This window comes from Astatotilapia calliptera, chromosome 16, assembly GCF_900246225.1.
Source record: "Astatotilapia calliptera chromosome 16, fAstCal1.2, whole genome shotgun sequence".
NCBI lineage: Eukaryota > Metazoa > Chordata > Actinopteri > Cichliformes > Cichlidae > Astatotilapia > Astatotilapia calliptera.
In genome coordinates, this window is record NC_039317.1 from 23,878,990 (window position 1) to 23,895,592 (window position 16,603).

The following is a 16,603-nucleotide window of genomic DNA, read 5'->3' on the forward strand; positions in this document are numbered from 1 at the left end:
CAGTGCTTTAGATCTAAAGACATTCCACATCCCTATTAAAACTTCACCGTCAGAGAAACATGAACAGGGTTTGAGGGGGTACATCCCAAGAAACCAAAAGAAAAAAGAAGTCACAAGTGTAATGTCCTACATTAGAGTCTGACACATAATTATTAAGGCCCCCACAATATGAAAAGCATTTTTAGAAGTGATTTTAGAACAAGATTTTGCACCAGTCTACTTTTGCAGGATTTTACCAAATGGTTTGGCTTTTTTTGTTAGCTTCACCCCGTGAGCCTTATGAAGCAGGTGTGACATAATGCTGAGTGCTGCTGATGATATGTCACATTAAGCAGACTGCAACATCATGAGTTTTGAAGTGAGGTTGCCATCCTTCTTTTCCCCCAGAGATTCTATGGAAACACACACCTGCCTAAGCTGGACATATAGATGACCTTATAGAGCGATGATGATGATGAAGCTGATGAGGTGATAACATTGACTGTAATAAATGCAAATAACCTGCAGGCTGCAAATAAATGCTGGTTCTTTAGAGTGTAAATTCTCTTTTAGAACAAATATCCTCAAGATGCACTTGACCTGAGGTTCATATTTTTTTACAGTGTAAAAGTTTTTTAATATTATACTTTAATTTTTTATTCTTAGTGGTAAACCTGTGTAAATATGACTAAATTAAATAGATCACATCACCATATAGCATCTCATTGTCATATATCTAATTTAATTACTAAAAGAACTACTTGTACAATTGCAAGCATTACCCGCTGACTATTATGATGGAGATGGATAAACTCCTGCTCCATCTCTAACCGGTGACCGGTTGAAGGTGTAACACGCCTGTCATTCAAATGGGCTGGCTCCATCCGAGTTGTGACCTTAGTTGGACAGGCAGTTAAAATAAATGAAAAAATAAAATAGAGCAGGCATGCCAACCACACAGTTCATATTCAGCCATGTTGTGTTATTATAATAGCTAATAACTGCTCACTTCACTTTAGATGAAGATGAGCAATAGGCTTTATTGCACCTCTCTTTCCTTTTCCACAAAAAGCATCAAGAGAAGCTCAATTGTCCATCTAAGGCCAAGAAACCTAAATTGCATCTGTTAAATTTCTTCCATCACACACTTCTTCTTTTACACATTTGATGCGATTTTAACAGGATATTTAGTTTGGTGGTAGATGTTGGAATTCTTTAGTTAAAAACATGCTATATGGTATGTGTATGTGCCTGTATACTCAAGGTGGATATTGCACTCTATGTTGCTGTAGTAATGCTGTAAAATGCTGTAAACCACTCTTCATAGAGTGCGTGTAAGAGGTGGGGGAGGAGTGGAGACTAAGTCTAATTAAAGATCCATTAGTGCTTCTCCAAGCACATGTATATGAGTGGATTCCTGTTCATTATTAGCCATTTTCAGACTTAAAAAGTAACTACTTACTGTACTTGGACACATATTTTCCTCTCATTTAACGTGAGATTGTGAACATAGATGCATAATTCAGTTTAAGTGAGACACAAAGCAACACAGTGGAATCATTTGCACTGTAGCACCCTGCTAATGAGGAGCAGCCATTCATTTGTGAGTTAATGGAAATGTAATTTACATGTTAATCCAAAGAAAAAGAAACTGTTAGAACTGTTTTTTCTTCTAAAAGCCCACACTTGTGCTTCTTCATTATCTATTTCCATTGTTCTTGCCATTTTTGCACATTTTATAAATGGAAATGAGACTTTTTAATTGCAAAGTCTAGACAAAGAAAAGCACTTCCTCCACTGTGCTTGCTAGAGTGAGAGTGTCCACAAATAGTTTGTCTGTTACAAAGTGACCGGTGGATTTTAGGTTCGCAGTAAGCATGCTGACCTTGCTTAAAAAGCAGATAATTGCCCAATCCTCAAGTTTTAGCTCATATTCTGCATGTATGAAGATAATGGGAACTGCCCAGGCATCCCTGCAGAAGTTAATGGGATGACAGAGACTCAAAAGCAGGGTCAGGTGGATGGAGGGCAATACACATGAGAGATGTGGCTCTCCTTTAGAGGATCACGCTGGGAAATATGTTCCTTTCAAGCTAAATGGACAAGGATTTCAAAGCTGAATGAGAGAATCCACACCAAATTGGAAAGCAGGGTAGTAATATAACATTTTTTATGTATAATATTTGGACTATACAGTAGATATGTGTGAAATTAAGCACTGAAGGTTAAGAAATGTGTTTAAATAACACTATTTTTGCACTATTACCTTTCAAAGCTAAATTTTGTTTCCTAGTTTAACATATTACATGGGGAATTACACAGAAGACATTCATATTATATTTGACAGTAACAAAATGCTCTCCATAAAAATAAAAAACACAAGGGAAGAGAAACCTCTTTTACTGTGCTGGCACAGAAAAAAACAGAAGAATATGCCCGGTTCGTTGCCTGTTTTGCGCATATCAGCAAAATACGTCTCCTTTTTAATCTTTAATGAAACACACAAAAGGGTTGTGAGATACGGGGACAAAAATCAAACCCATCCCCAAGATGCAAATACATGTAAACTGCATCAATACATACATCACCTTTCTCAGCTATCTGTTCCATAAACTCTCTCATTTTGTCTGATACCTCCTTTGCTTAACTTTACAAATTTCCTCCCTCCTTTTGCAGAGCGAAGGACTTGTCCTCCATTGCCCTTCCAGCTGTAATGACTCTAATTCCCTCATGCTAATGGTGTGTCTGAGCCTGAGCTCCTGCTGGGACCACCAGCCCACTTCTTATGGTCACAGCTTGGCCCTAAGGCAAGAAGGCCCGTGGACTGGAGAGACAGACGAGAAAGACAGAGAGAAAAAGAGAGGAAGGGCAAAAGATGGTTCTGGTTTGATGCATGTAGAGCATACCCTCAGACAGATTGGCATCCCCAGGCAAAAAGGACCTGTGGATAAAAGAGGGTTTGACCGAATTGTGTGTATGTGTGTGTCTCACTAAGTGTGACATCTAAAATTGGTGCCAGCAGCAGATTTAAACAATAACACCTCACTGTTTGACCTTACTCACAAAACCAGCAGCCTGTGAGATGTCTTCGTGTGTGTGTGTGTGTGTGTGTGTGTGTGTGTGTCTGTCTGTGTGTATATGCATGTATCCCTTTCATTGATTTTTATACATCATAAATCATGTACATCATGCAGCTCCACACCTGCATCTTAGTGTTGTTTCTTCCAGCTTGTATGCTGTGGTGTATGTGTGCGTATGTGTAGGCGTGCTTCCTGGGAGGCTCGGGAGGTCGGGGCAGGCAATGATGATGAGCACACACTACAGGGGAAAATAATCTCTCATTACCCAGAATTCCCTGATGCTACGATGCGCTGGTGAGCGCGACTAGATTTGTCCCACAGGCAAAAACGAGTGGAGTCACTCACTCGATTTATTAGACCATTCCAAACTCCCCTGCCCTCTGCCTCCCCTGCTGTTACCACCCTGTTCAACTCCTTCCTATCATCACTCCGTCTCGCACTCTCTCAGTCACCTGCTGTCTTCCATATGTTCTTAGTCCCTTGCCGGCTTCGCACTTTTTTTGGGAACTGGATGGAAATATCTTATTAAATACTTATCTTAAAAGTTTGTCTTTAAAGTGTGTCATCTGGAACGCTTACTTTGAAGAGTTTGACAGTTTTAACTTTAGCATTCATTTGTGTTCTTGCAGAGTTAGATAAGAAAATCAATGCCTCTCTTACATGTGCTCAACTCGAACCTGCAGTCTTGCTGAGTACAGCATAAAGACTGGAAACATGAAACTTCTAGACATCTAGTGTGGCTCTCACGGTGATGAAATAAGCCTATAGAAGCACCTTTAAACTTACTGTCTATAAATTTTCTTTTAATTTTAATGGGTAGAAAAACTACAGAAAATGAACAACACTTTATTTTATGAAGGGTTATGGAAGATCTTTTGTCTGCACACTCACATCCAAACTCAAACCCAAGAAAAGGTCTACACATTTATGATATCCTCCGTTCATTTGTTAACTCCCATCTTAAAACCCTGAATTTAGCATTAACGTTGGTACCTTTGTTTTTATTGAGCTAGAACTATAAAATTTCAATTAGAAAGTTATGAGGCAGTTTTAGTAAGCGTGACTATCAGTGTGCATCCAGTGTTAGCATACAAATGCATACAGAAACTCACTCCCCACATCTGGGCAGCCTTCTGGTACAATTTACAAAGTAAGCCATATTTTTTTGTAAGATAATTGATAAAAATGCTTCACAAACAACCAACGCTAAAGACGCAATATCTAGTTCAGTGAATGAAATTAGCTTAGGGTATGTCATCAACTTGTGGCCTTGTCGATACACACATTACAGAAAGTTACCTTGCCCAATGCAACTTTAACCCTTATTATAACAGGGTGAGTTATTGAAAAATCTCTGCCTGTAAAGTTGTGAGAAAAAGACAGCCAAAACCATTTATGTATCACAGGATAAACATGTTTATTTATAAAGTCTGGTATTTTAAAATGGGACCATATAGCCTCAAGTGGACATTAGAGGAACAGTTTTCTTTTTTTTTTTAAACCTCATTGTTATCTTCATTTTTCAAGTTGCTGATTGATAAAATCTGATTTTTTTTTTTTGTACCAGTGGTGGTTCCACACTCTACTCAAGTGGTGATGCTAATCAGTGTTTCTATGACCAAAGGATACAGCTTCAATTGCATTCCTATTTCCCTAAGAAGGTTCTTTAAAAAATAAAATCCTCTGTGCATAGTGTATCTGAAGCTTGGATTGCATGAATGATGTCGTTATTTATTTATTAGTTTTTTAGAGAGAAATTGTTCGTGTGCAGCTTAAAGACACATATTTATACATATATGTGTGTATTTGTTGTATGTATTGAGATTTGACCCAGATTTGTACACTTTTGTTTTAGGGGTTTAAGATAAAATGTTTCGGAATGGCAGTTCAAACATCATCACTGATCACCTGCTGTGCTAATCCCTTGATTTTGCCACGCATTCTCCTCCTGTGTCTGTGCCCTTTTCTCTCTTTCTCTGTCGGTCGTTCTCTCCATCCATCTGGGTATCACTGATCCATCCAACAGAGTGAAGAAGAGCTGTGGAAATCCCACCTCACCCATCATAGCCCCTTGACTTTCTTTATTTGCATACAAACATATTTCAGCTTGTAGTTAGATGTCAGGGGTTTATAGAAGAATACAGAGTATAATCACGTCTTATATCCTACAGTGATTCAAGATTTATGCTTGGCAAATAGGAGAATGAGATGCATAGATTCTGGAGTCCTGTGGGAGATTTGGTGACAATCTATTGCAAATGATACAGCATTAAAAAAAATCATTGTTCTGCTGGTGTATTTGATAGATTATAGTGCTCTATTGTAAAAATGAGATATTCCTGAGCCAGAACTATCTGCCTTGTTGTGCAGGATATAAGGCTCATGACTATGATTACTAATAAGTCACTGTGTAATTTTTCTAAGCTAAAATAAAGTTGAAATTAATAACTGTTTAAAGATTTTGTAACGTGTGGCTAAATCACAGGCTGCAAAACTAAAAAGGTCGATTGAATCGCGGCAACATTTGGGGTTTGTTGAGGCACGCTTGGCTTCATGACTTCTTGGGTTTATCTGTGAAGAGAAGACATAAAAAAACCCGACACACAGTTGTTACTAGACTGCAACAGCTTCACAATCACCCCATGAAGGGATTTGTGCAATTTTTTCCGTGTTGCTACCTTAAAGCTGTAAAGCTTGATGTGCTTTATGGCTGCGACTCCCACTGATTGTGCTGAGATCTCATTTCACACATGAACGTCTCTCTCTGCTGTGTGTGTGTCCATACACTCCGTAGTTAGTGCCTTAACATTACACTTCTGCTCGCCCTGGGCTACATCACACAGTGAAGGAAGGGAATGGGATAGACAGATAAATGAAAATGTAGGGGAGAAAGTGGTGCAGGAAACCACTGAAAATGAAAAAGAAGAGAGAGGCCTTTTTCCCCACACTTTTTTCATGCTTAATTCTATTTTAAATCATAATTAAATGCACTTCTGTATGTAGAATATGTTGCACAAGCATGAACTACTTGTGGACAGAAATCTTTAGACTTTTTTTTGTTAATTTAGTGTGATTTTAAATTATTAGTACTGAAAATCTTTGCTTTGCAGCTATATTAAGCCATATTTCTATGCAATCCAGTCTTATCACAATAAGCTTGATTTCACGTTTATTGTAACTAATTACAGTGATGGTAATTAGTTACAATTAACTTGAAATTAATTGCCAAAACAGCAACATCAGAAGTAGAAAAAAATTGCAAATTTGATCCCTAAATATTGAGTTATGGTGCATTCAACTCGTTTGTACCTACAAAGCTGGAGACAGTAAAAGTCGGCCCTCTGGGTGCTTGGAGCTAGATTTATCACCACTGGGGCCCTCTGATGATGAGGCCGTTTAGTGGGGTCCCTGTAGTCCTCTGCTGATTAGCGCCAAACATCTTCCCTAATAACCTAACAAGAACAACGCCTCAGGACCACATGCCGATGCACACAGGCAACTGTGCACATGCACAGATACACATCCACACCTCCGCTGAGATTAAAAAAAAGAAAGAGCTAAGGGTTACCCATCCTCCTCTTCTTTTCCTCAAAGTCACCGGTCTCTCCTCTGCTCCAGCCATCATTTGGCATCCCTTGCTATTTCTGGGATGAGACCCCCTCCCACCTTATGTCTTCTCCTCCACTCCGTATCGCTGCCCTCCTATGTACTGACACTATGAACAAAATTGAGTTGGTTATGGTTCAAGAGTCCCGCCACCCTACATAAAGTTGGTCTCAACATTAATATGATATAAGACAATATGAATATATGAATACAAACAGGAGAGTATGCGATACCAGTCTTCTGGGGATAAAGAGGAGAGGAATGAAATTGAGAACAGAATTTATGACGCAGTGTTTTAAGCAGTGGGGTTGATGTTATAGACAGAAATCAACTCTGAGGATTGTTTCCCTGTAGTAGTTTACACATTTGTATGTTTTGGTTTTTTGAGTAGTTTATATTTTGTTTATATGTATAACTGAAAAGCATGAAAGGAAGTGCAAAAAATAAAATCAGATAAAAAGTAAAACCCCTGCATTCGAGGATGCAGTCCCCTGATTTGCTAGCTTAGGCTTATCATTGCACAAAAATAAATGTCATTTTATTTAAACTTTACTCACCATTTTTTAGTTTTAATAGGACAGATTGAAGGCTAGGATAAAACACAGCATTCACTGTGTTTAAAATCCTACAACTAGAGACGTTTATGCAACAAAAACAGTGTGGAATTTTTTAAAGCTGACAGTGCAGAGGCAGTGAGAGTCCGACAGTAATGGACCTGCTGTGCACATCCGCGATACTATTCCTACTACACCGAAGCGCCCATATTTCTAATATTTGAGTTCCAGACTCAATTTTAATTTACTAGTTTTTATTCAAGTTTACGAAAGGCTATTTTACGGAGCACAAGTGAATGCAACGCGAGAGTCCCGCCGTGACGTCACGTGGAGCCTTTGAGTCATGTCAGCTGAGGGAGGAACTTCGACAACAGAAAATCAACCAGGAAACAGAGGCTGCCAAACATCCACCGTCTCGGTCTGACGGATAAACGGCGGCGTTAACAACAGGCATCACACAACACATTAGTACAGGATTTATATTTTGTAATTAGGTTTGATACACAGCAGCAACATGGCTTCCCTGTTCAAGAAGAAGACTGTCGACGGTAAGTTTGCTCAGGGTGAAAAGCTAGCTAACTTGTTTTTAGCCCGGTTGGTCGTACAGCTTGCTCTGTTGTTCCCGTGTTAGATGAGACGTCCCAATTTAACTTGTTTTACCTGTTCTGAGTCGAGCTGAGTCACACTGCTGCCCTCGACGCGCTGCTGAACTTAATGTATATATGTAGCTGTTTTACAATGTAACCTTTAAAGAAAAAAATGCGGTGTTAATTGTTACAAGTATCCTCTTGGTTTCTTTCCTTTGAACTTCACCTGTAATCGTTAGAGTTACAGGCTGTGTAAAGGTCTGTGTATACACTCCGTTACACCATGGTTTCCAATGACTTAGAAACGGCAAACATAAGCCGTAGTTGTCATTAAGTGTACATGATATTTTTCCCTGTATGATTACTTTGCGTGTGTCGTAAATACGCCTATAAACTTTAATTTGGTTAACTTACTGTCAGTTTGTATCCTACACACAGACTGAAACTAATGCCTCATTGTGCTGTGACTAAAATGACGTCAGTTTTGTGACAAAGAGTGCAATAAAATTGTGCAATGGAAAGTGAAGCTGTTATCATATGAAGTTAAGTCATTTAAAGTGGGCTATATTCAGTTACAAAAAATGTCAAAATTCTGAATAGCCTTTCAGTCTAAAAAAGTGAGTATTTCCCCCCCAGGCTAGGTAACCACCTCAGAAGGTCAGAATGGAAAATCAGTCAAACTTACATCAAAATTAATGAATCAATTATTCACTCTCGGATACTAATTATATTAACTCCTAGGGCTGGATTTCAAGAGAAAAGGCGGACCGTGCCTCAGCTCTTTGGACCTGAAACTTATTCTTGTGGACAATTACAAAGAAAAAATGATCAACTTTGTATTTTTGGGTTTAAAAATAGACTCTACTGGTTAAGGCAAATCTTTTCAGAGCACTCCCTGTTTACTCCTCCCATTGTTGTCATTCTAGTTTCACCCATACCGATCATCTGCATACTGTACTCACAGTGCTCTCCTGCCTCCACTCCATTTCAAGGCGCTGTCAGGTCTTCTCAGCCGTCCCCCATCCAGTACATTTCTTTCTTTTCTTTTTGTTTGACATCTTTTGCGCTCTGGACACAGGTTTCTCGTTGATGCCCTGGTTTTGGATGTGGGTCGTAGTTTCTGGTTATTTGGCAAATTTAGTAAAGGGGGGGTGGGTTGATCACCCATATTTGTAGGACGATATCCCTCCCTCTTTGAGACGTTGGCGGCACGTCACCTTATACGTATACAAGCATCGTTCTCTTAAGTGGTCCAGCATATTGACGTATCTCGATCAAGTTTGTGGGTGTTGAACTTTTCAGCAAGAATAAGGTTTTTGGGTTTTTTTGTTTTTTTTTCTGAAAGTGGTCAATGTTTTTTTTTTTTCTTCCCAAAGTAGGACATTTCCTATTATATAGTAGCTCATGAATATAGACCGGAGTTAGCTATTTAGAAGTTTTCTTCTTTTTTGTTGTTGAGTTTTTTTTTTTTATAATTCTTTCATTCATTCATTTATTTAATGAATAAATGAATCCAGTGCACATCTGTCTTTCCTGGATGAGGGATCCACCCTTTTCTGTTTTTTCAGAGTTTTTTCTTTTTTGTTTTTCTTTTAGTTTTTCCTCATTGAAGCCTCATTGAGGCTTGAACTCTAAAAATAGAAACCAGTTCAAAGCCCTTTGAGGCAAGTTTGTAATTTTGAGCTATATGAATAAGACTGAATGAGAATTCTTTGATTCATTTATTCATTACTCTATTTATTCTTGATTCTCACCTTTTCTGTTCTTAAGGATTTATTTAGTTTTAGAATTACTAAAAGCTTCCTGCGTTTTAATAACAGAAAAATGGAATGGATAAATCTCAAAACTATATTTAAGTCTTGAAGTAAGGTTATTGTTACACTGATTAACTGGGTCATCCCTCAGTCACACAGATTACTGCCTGACTTCATAGTCATAAATTATGTCACATGATGCCACTTTGTGTTTGTGTGGGTGGTATAGAGCTGACACTGTATTGGCATGAGCTGTCCAAGCATTTCCACAGTTGGCAGTGTCAGCATGCTCTCAGTGTGTTACTGCTCTGAGATATTTCACGTGCATCTGGGCGCAGGGTCAAACATGATTACTATTGAGGCAGTGGCTGGATGTTTGAGATTTCTTCCAATATTTGGCAGCTGCTCGGGAACCATCCTTTCTAATGTTCCAACAGCCTTGATGTTGAACAGAAAGACAAAAAAGATACCACACATGACACATACTGAGGGCATAGGTGAATATAAATAGATTTTCTTTTAGAAAGAAAATATGTTTGTCTTAAATTTTTTGTTGAACAAAGATCGTTGTAAAATCACACATATTGATAGTCAGTCAGAGAGGGTACGTTTACATTGGAAGTTCAGTGGTTTGAGCCACAGCTGCTCTAGTTTGCATATCTTGCATCCTTAGGGCAAGATACTAAACCCCGAATTGCTATGAGTGCATCAAAAGTGTGTAGGTTATGAGTAAAAAGCACCTAATTGCATAGAAAAGGCATAAAATGAGTGCTTAATAAGAGTAGAAAAACACTATATACTGTATATGTTTCATCCAACTTATCAGACATTTTTTTTCTTTTCATTTTGTAAGTCAAAGGATTGTGGGGTGTTGTACCATCACCAAAATTCTCGCTCTCTTAAACCTTTCTAATTCTTTTCTGAAGATATAATCAAGGAGCAGAATAAGGAGCTGCGCGGCACACAGAGGCAGATCACCAGAGACAGAACAGCGCTGGAGAAACAAGAAAAACAACTGGTAGGAAGCATGCAGACAATTAAATATAAAAGCTACGAGGAACAAAACTATGTGCATTCATAGCATTTCTTTTTTTTTGTAGATTTCTACATATTGCATCAAAGCCCTTTTAGGACCCTCTGATTCCCCAACCGACACAATCCCAGCCCCAGATGCATATTAGATTGTCTTTCTACAATCTATGATTGTGCCCGATTGGCTAATGGGGTTAAATGAATAGACAAGCGATTTGGTGAGGTGGCTCTGCCTCAGGCAAGTGAGCCTATCTCTCATACACTCTCACAGAGTTAAACAATTAGGCTACATTCATCGTCGCACATAATCTAGAAGATGAAAGAAGCTGACTGTGTCCTCTCCTCAGTTGTGTTAAGTAAATATCATACAGGACATAATTACCTCCCTGGGGAACGAACATTCTTATTCTACATTAATGTCTTCCGTTAATTAGTCTCGTTTTAAAAGCTTTGTTGCAGATTCTGAATAAAAGATTAAGACAAAAAAATGGAAATGACCTATATCTGCATTTTTTAGCACGATAGAATCTTTTTTTATTTTTAAAATATTTGTGCTGCACAGCATTTGGCCGCCTGAAATGTTACTAACAGCTGGATTGAGGCTCCTTTAGCAGCACACTGTGCATCTGTTGTTCAGAAAAATCTTCAGCACTGGGCCTTGTTAATGCATTAAGGTTCCCATTTGCTAGCATGCAAAGCCCAACAGCCTCACAGTTGTTCCTGCACTATCTATCCATCACAGCCCCACCTCCTCCACCCTACCCTGACAGGCCAGTAAATAAGACATTATAAGCTTCCCGTCAGCATCAGTTCGTCGTACTCGTCTCTCTTTCCCCCGTTAATGCATTCTTAGTCTTTCTTTTTTCTTTCAGATAACACTGCAGCTGACAATATTATTGCCTTTTTTTTTGAACTAGGTCTGCTCTTTTCCCCCATGGCATTATTTGAATTGTTTACAAGCAGGGAGATACAGGTTGAACTCAAATGACCTGCTGAATGTGTGTCTGCATTAGAGAAAGGCACAGATGCATACAGCTGAGCGAGGAAAGCCTTTAGCTTTATCAAACATTAATAATTGATTGTAATTTCCTGAAGAGAATGCTTTCAGCACATGTACGATAACTAAAAGACATATTGGCTGGCTCATCGTAACCTGGAGCTTCTCCGTTGTCTCTCGGGAATCGTGCCCACACACAGGATCCCTGTGGGGCTCGGAGTATTTTTGGCTGTGTACTGAAGCTAAAAGTGTATATGAGTAACAACTGATCTGGATGATTGTGTTTACAAATTTGTGTTTACAAACACAATGGTTTCTCTGGGACTCGGTGGATGTATTTGTTTTATGCATAAATATATATTTTTAATATGAAGAGTATCCCTAAAGTCCAATAAAATGTTTTATTTAGTGTATTATCAATGTGTTCTATATTAAAAATAAAAGCTTCTGAGAGAAATTGCAGGTGCCTAAAAGCTCCGTCTTCCCCGTATTTTCATTTTCCTGAACCTCGGGCTGGCTGTGGTGTTGAAGGTGTCGGGAAATCAGTGGCATTAATTGACATTTCTCAAAACAAAGTAGTTTCCTGGCTTCAGCTAATCTGCAGCATGTTGTTTTAGAAAGGCCATCCCTGAACACTCAATTTTACTCAATTTATATGGGCAAACACAAGCACATCAGCTCTAAATATAATGCTTATTTACAATATTAGGCAGATAACCAGGAGACAATGGTGCATTTCAGCAGCCTCAATCAATTAGTTCCAGATGTGGACAGTATATCTTAATGAGAATTTTTGATTCCCTGTTTTCTGCCAGTTCTTAGAATTTTCTTTTATGTTATGTCTATACTCACGCTTGGTAAATTTGCACATTGACCATGCATACACACACTCATAATGCCAAAAAAAAAAAAAGACAGAGGTGAGGAGTCATATCATATTCTTCTTTCCTTCTCCAGGAAGCAGAGATCAAGAAAATGGCAAAGAGCGGTAACAGGGAGGCTTGTAAGATTCTCGCCAAGCAATTAGTTCAGCTGAGGAAGCAGAAGACCCGGACGTACGCTGTCAGCTCCAAGGTCACCTCCATGTCTACGCAGACAAAGCTCATGAACTCCCAAATGAAGATGGCCGGTGCCATGTCTACCTCAGCCAAGGTAAAATGCTAAACCCTGTCAATCAGTACAGCTCATTTTGAATTAGAAATATGGATACAGTGCAGCATATACAAAGTGAACAAGTCCCTACTTCAACATACTTTGTGCCATTGCCGTTAGACAGTCTGTATGAACAAGGTGTTGCTATCTAATGGAAAAGTTAAATTTGTTTTCCACACAAGCTAAGTTCAGTGTGTACACACATTAATATTCTAGTGTGGCAATTAAAGTATTAATGTGGGGTCTGTTCATGTTTAAAACCCGAGCCTTGTAGCACTGTTGTTAATGAAGTATGAGAGGTACTAATTGGCCAGGAGCGATGTACTGTACAGAGTCACACTGAGCAAACATAGACAGGTCAAATATAATTAGGCTTTAAATTAATGGCGTGTGTTCAAGTTTACGCGAGGCTGTGGCTATGTCACAAAGAATGTGTTAATTATATTCTGTCAGATACACATTTTGTTTAGACACAGACGCACACAGGAAAGTTGCAGCTTTGATGTGTCTTCAGTAGAAAGTGATGCATTCTCCATCACCTTTCTCCTGAGCTTTAGATTTGCATGATTTTGAGAAGCTTGTCAGTTGAGACGTTGATGTATCAGGTATTGTGTCAGACTCAGGTCTGAAAGTAGGCCATGTTTGTGCTGATCTTTCACAGGAAGTTGGTCTGTCTTTAGGACTCGCATAATTCTGTAAAGATAAATGATATCAAAGCAAATTTACTTGAGGTTGAGGATCGAATATTTTGTGAAATGTCTAAAGTTTAAAAGGTAAATTATCTCGAATAGTTTGTGCAACTAAAGTTCATGCTATCATGTTGAGCATAATTAGAGGTTTCTACATCGTGAAGAGTGTTATTTCTTGGCAGTAGCACCTAAAAAGATAGATTCTCATACGTTCCTTAAATGTTTGCAGACAATGCAAGCAGTGAATAAAAAGATGGATCCACAGAAGACACTGAAAACCATGCAGGACTTCCAGAAGGAGAACATGAAGATGGGCATGACAGAGGATATGAGTAAGAACACAATGCACTTGGCAAAACAAGTTTGGGAAGATATATGGGAATAGTGTGAGAAGTGATGTGTGCTGCAAAATATGCAGCAAAGGCAAAATATGTTTGTGGGATGTTTTTCAGAAGAAACACTGACGCTTGTTTTTGTTTTTTTTGTATGCAGCAGCCGTCTTGCTCTAAAGTCCAAACTTGTGACTGGAAATCAATTTGACTGACTTTTCTGTCCTTATCTTCTTCCTTCCTGTCTCACTATCTGTTCAGTCAATGACACTTTGGATGAGATCTTTGAAGAATCTGGAGATGAAGAGGAATCTCAGGACATTGTCAACCAGGTTCTGGATGAGATTGGCATTGAGATCTCAGGGAAGGTAAGAAATTCAAAAACCACATCTCTCCTACATCCATCAACTTTATAGACATCACAATAGCGCATAATGCCCAAGTAGAAAAACAATCTTAACATTTTACCATTTAGTCTCAGATTTAACTGCACATTTTCAGATGTAGATGCACTTAATGGAGCACACAGCCCCTAGCAAGATGAACAATAAATGGTCCACATGGCTTTTACTCTGCTTTTAAAATGTATTCCAGCTGCCACATGGTGGGGCTAGCCCTCAGCTCTTCTAGCTCTGTTCCTTGTTTTTTTCCCTCTTTGTAACTGCCAGGCTGTCCGTCTGCCGTGTGTCTGGCTCCCCCTGGGGTGCTGCATGAGTTATTACCTCACACAAAACAATGCACAAACCGACAAATCTCCCAAAAAAGCCCCCAGCAGGAGTGGCAGTTTTTAAAAAAAAGCTCATCAGACTGTCTCAGGGTTTTTTGGGTGGGGTTTTTGTTTTGTTTTGTTTTTGTGGGTTTTTTTTGGGAGGGATAGAGACACACAGGATGCTCTTTAAAAAGTAAAAGTAATCCAACGGCTTCATAAAATAACAAGATTCACAAACTACGGTAGTTTGGAAAATCTACCATAATAAAATAATCATCCATATGTTACTTCTATTGTTACTGGGATAATTATGTGTCTACTGATAGTAAGTAGTCAGCTGGGAAGCTAACAAAGGCTGTGAATAGTTTCAGTTTTTTTTCTGCAAATAAAAAGTAACCGGCATAAAATTAATCATGCCTTTTGGTGTCGAGTACCAGATTGTTTCAGCATCTTTTATAGGATGCAGTAATTGATCTTTAACAAACCCAAACAACTGCACTTTTTATGTAAAGTAAACTTTACAGTTAATTGACAAAATTGTGACTCAGTTTGAACAGTTTTTTTTTTTCTTTGTTTTTGAGTGTCAGCAAGCAGCTGTACATCGTAGACGGTCTCGAAACAAGTAGCAGCTCTGTATTTTGAAGTTGATGTGGCTGCTAATGGGGTTTTCTACCCATGTGTGATTCCAGATGGTGAAAGCTCCAGCTGCAGGAAAAAGTGTCCCCGGTGCTGCTGCCTCCTCCAAAGCCACCATCTCTGACGACGAGATTGAAAGACAGCTCCGAGCTCTGGGAGTCGACTAGGTTTCGTCTTCGTATTAATGTTCAAATTGTTAGAAACACTGGTTTTGTCATGGTTCGAGCGTACACACTCACACACTTACACACACTCACACACTTACACACACTCACACACTTACACACACTCACACACTTACACACACGCACACACATACACATACGTTTATTAACACATACATATTGTCACATTCGCCTTAGAGATCATTATGGCAGAACATGTGATCTATTTATGTGAAAATAATATTTATTACAACATCGAAGAGGCCACATCTCAAAGGTGGACCAGCAGTTGATGTTTCACCTGAAAAACTGATTACGCTGTTGTTTACCACCCATCTGTCTTTATAAGGGCTACAAGTGTATGAGATCTTGGAATTGGCTTTTCCCTTCTGGTTTTTTGGTCAATCTTGAATTAGTCCTATAATCTCGGTCTGCTTTTATACGATTGAAGAAGGATGGTCTTTCTTCAGGAAGTTTTAATGAATAAAACATGGTAATTAAAAAGCAGCTTTGGGGATGTCAATAAGCAGATGGAACTTGTATTTTTTTCCAACTCAGACTATTTATGTGCTATCTTTGTTGCCATTGGTAAAATTAAAACCAATTGAATCCACTTTCTCTGAGGCAAACTTTCCATTTTAAGGCATTCTTTTGTCAAATTTGCAATGTTTTATGGATAAAATGCCTCTGTTTGATTTCTTTCTCATCCTGAGATATTCGAGATAAGACAGACACTTAATCATGCTAACTAGCTAAATCATTACCAAGATTTTTTAGGTTTGCCACCATAGGTACTGCAGACAGACATATGCATGTGAAACATGTAACTAATATCTTCGGGCTGGGGTCAGGCTTTCAATTTACGTGCATGAAATGAAAAGACAAATTGATCCGAGAGCAAACTGGCTAGCATTTTTGTGATATTGTACAGATTATAAAATTAAATAAAGTTGAGATTAAAAACACAATTTAGGGCTAATGAAAGACTGGCATGTCAAAGAGATTTCAATCCATAATTAAAGCCAGAGGCTTCTGGGTTGACGTTTGATTTACACAGAGATCGTAAGGTGGTACTGATCCTGCAGTCCCTCTACTCTTTCAGCTGCTGTGCAGTTGCTGTCATTTGTTTTTTTTGTTTTTAAGCTGCCTCACTCACAGAAACACAGACACTAAAGGAACGAAATGATGGAAACGTTTGCTAATATAACACTGTGATTGAGGAGATTTCTTCTCTTCTCCAGCTGAAGCAGGTTTTTCCTTTACAGTAATTTGTCAGCGTCAGCCGTTCCAGGCTTCGTGACAGTGACAGCCATATCTGCTCAACGTTTTATCTGT

At 38.7% G+C, this 16,603-nt stretch overlaps 1 protein-coding gene and 1 long non-coding RNA gene across 3 annotated transcripts; one reads left to right on the forward strand and one right to left on the reverse strand.

Moving 5' to 3' along the window:
- Positions 1–4,600: 4,600 nt before the first annotated feature.
- Positions 4,601–9,217, reverse strand: LOC113008097 (uncharacterized). 2 transcript variants are annotated; one of them, XR_003269986.1, is made up of 3 exons: positions 8,769–9,217; positions 5,738–6,774; positions 4,601–5,630 (listed from the first exon to the last, which is right to left on the reverse strand). It is a non-coding gene; the product is annotated as an uncharacterized LOC113008097 (long non-coding RNA). The 2 variants fall into 2 exon arrangements; XR_003269985.1 differs by lacking the exon at positions 8,769–9,217 and having other exon boundaries at positions 5,738–7,081.
- On the forward strand, positions 7,099–15,383 carry chmp2ba (charged multivesicular body protein 2Ba). Its single transcript, XM_026145256.1, has 6 exons — positions 7,099–7,767; positions 10,487–10,578; positions 12,547–12,741; positions 13,660–13,762; positions 14,021–14,127; positions 15,158–15,383. Exons 1-6 carry the CDS (start codon positions 7,734–7,736, stop codon positions 15,269–15,271), a joined length of 645 nt encoding a protein of 214 aa, XP_026001041.1. The 5' UTR covers positions 7,099–7,733; the 3' UTR covers positions 15,272–15,383.
- Positions 15,384–16,603: the final 1,220 nt, after the last annotated feature.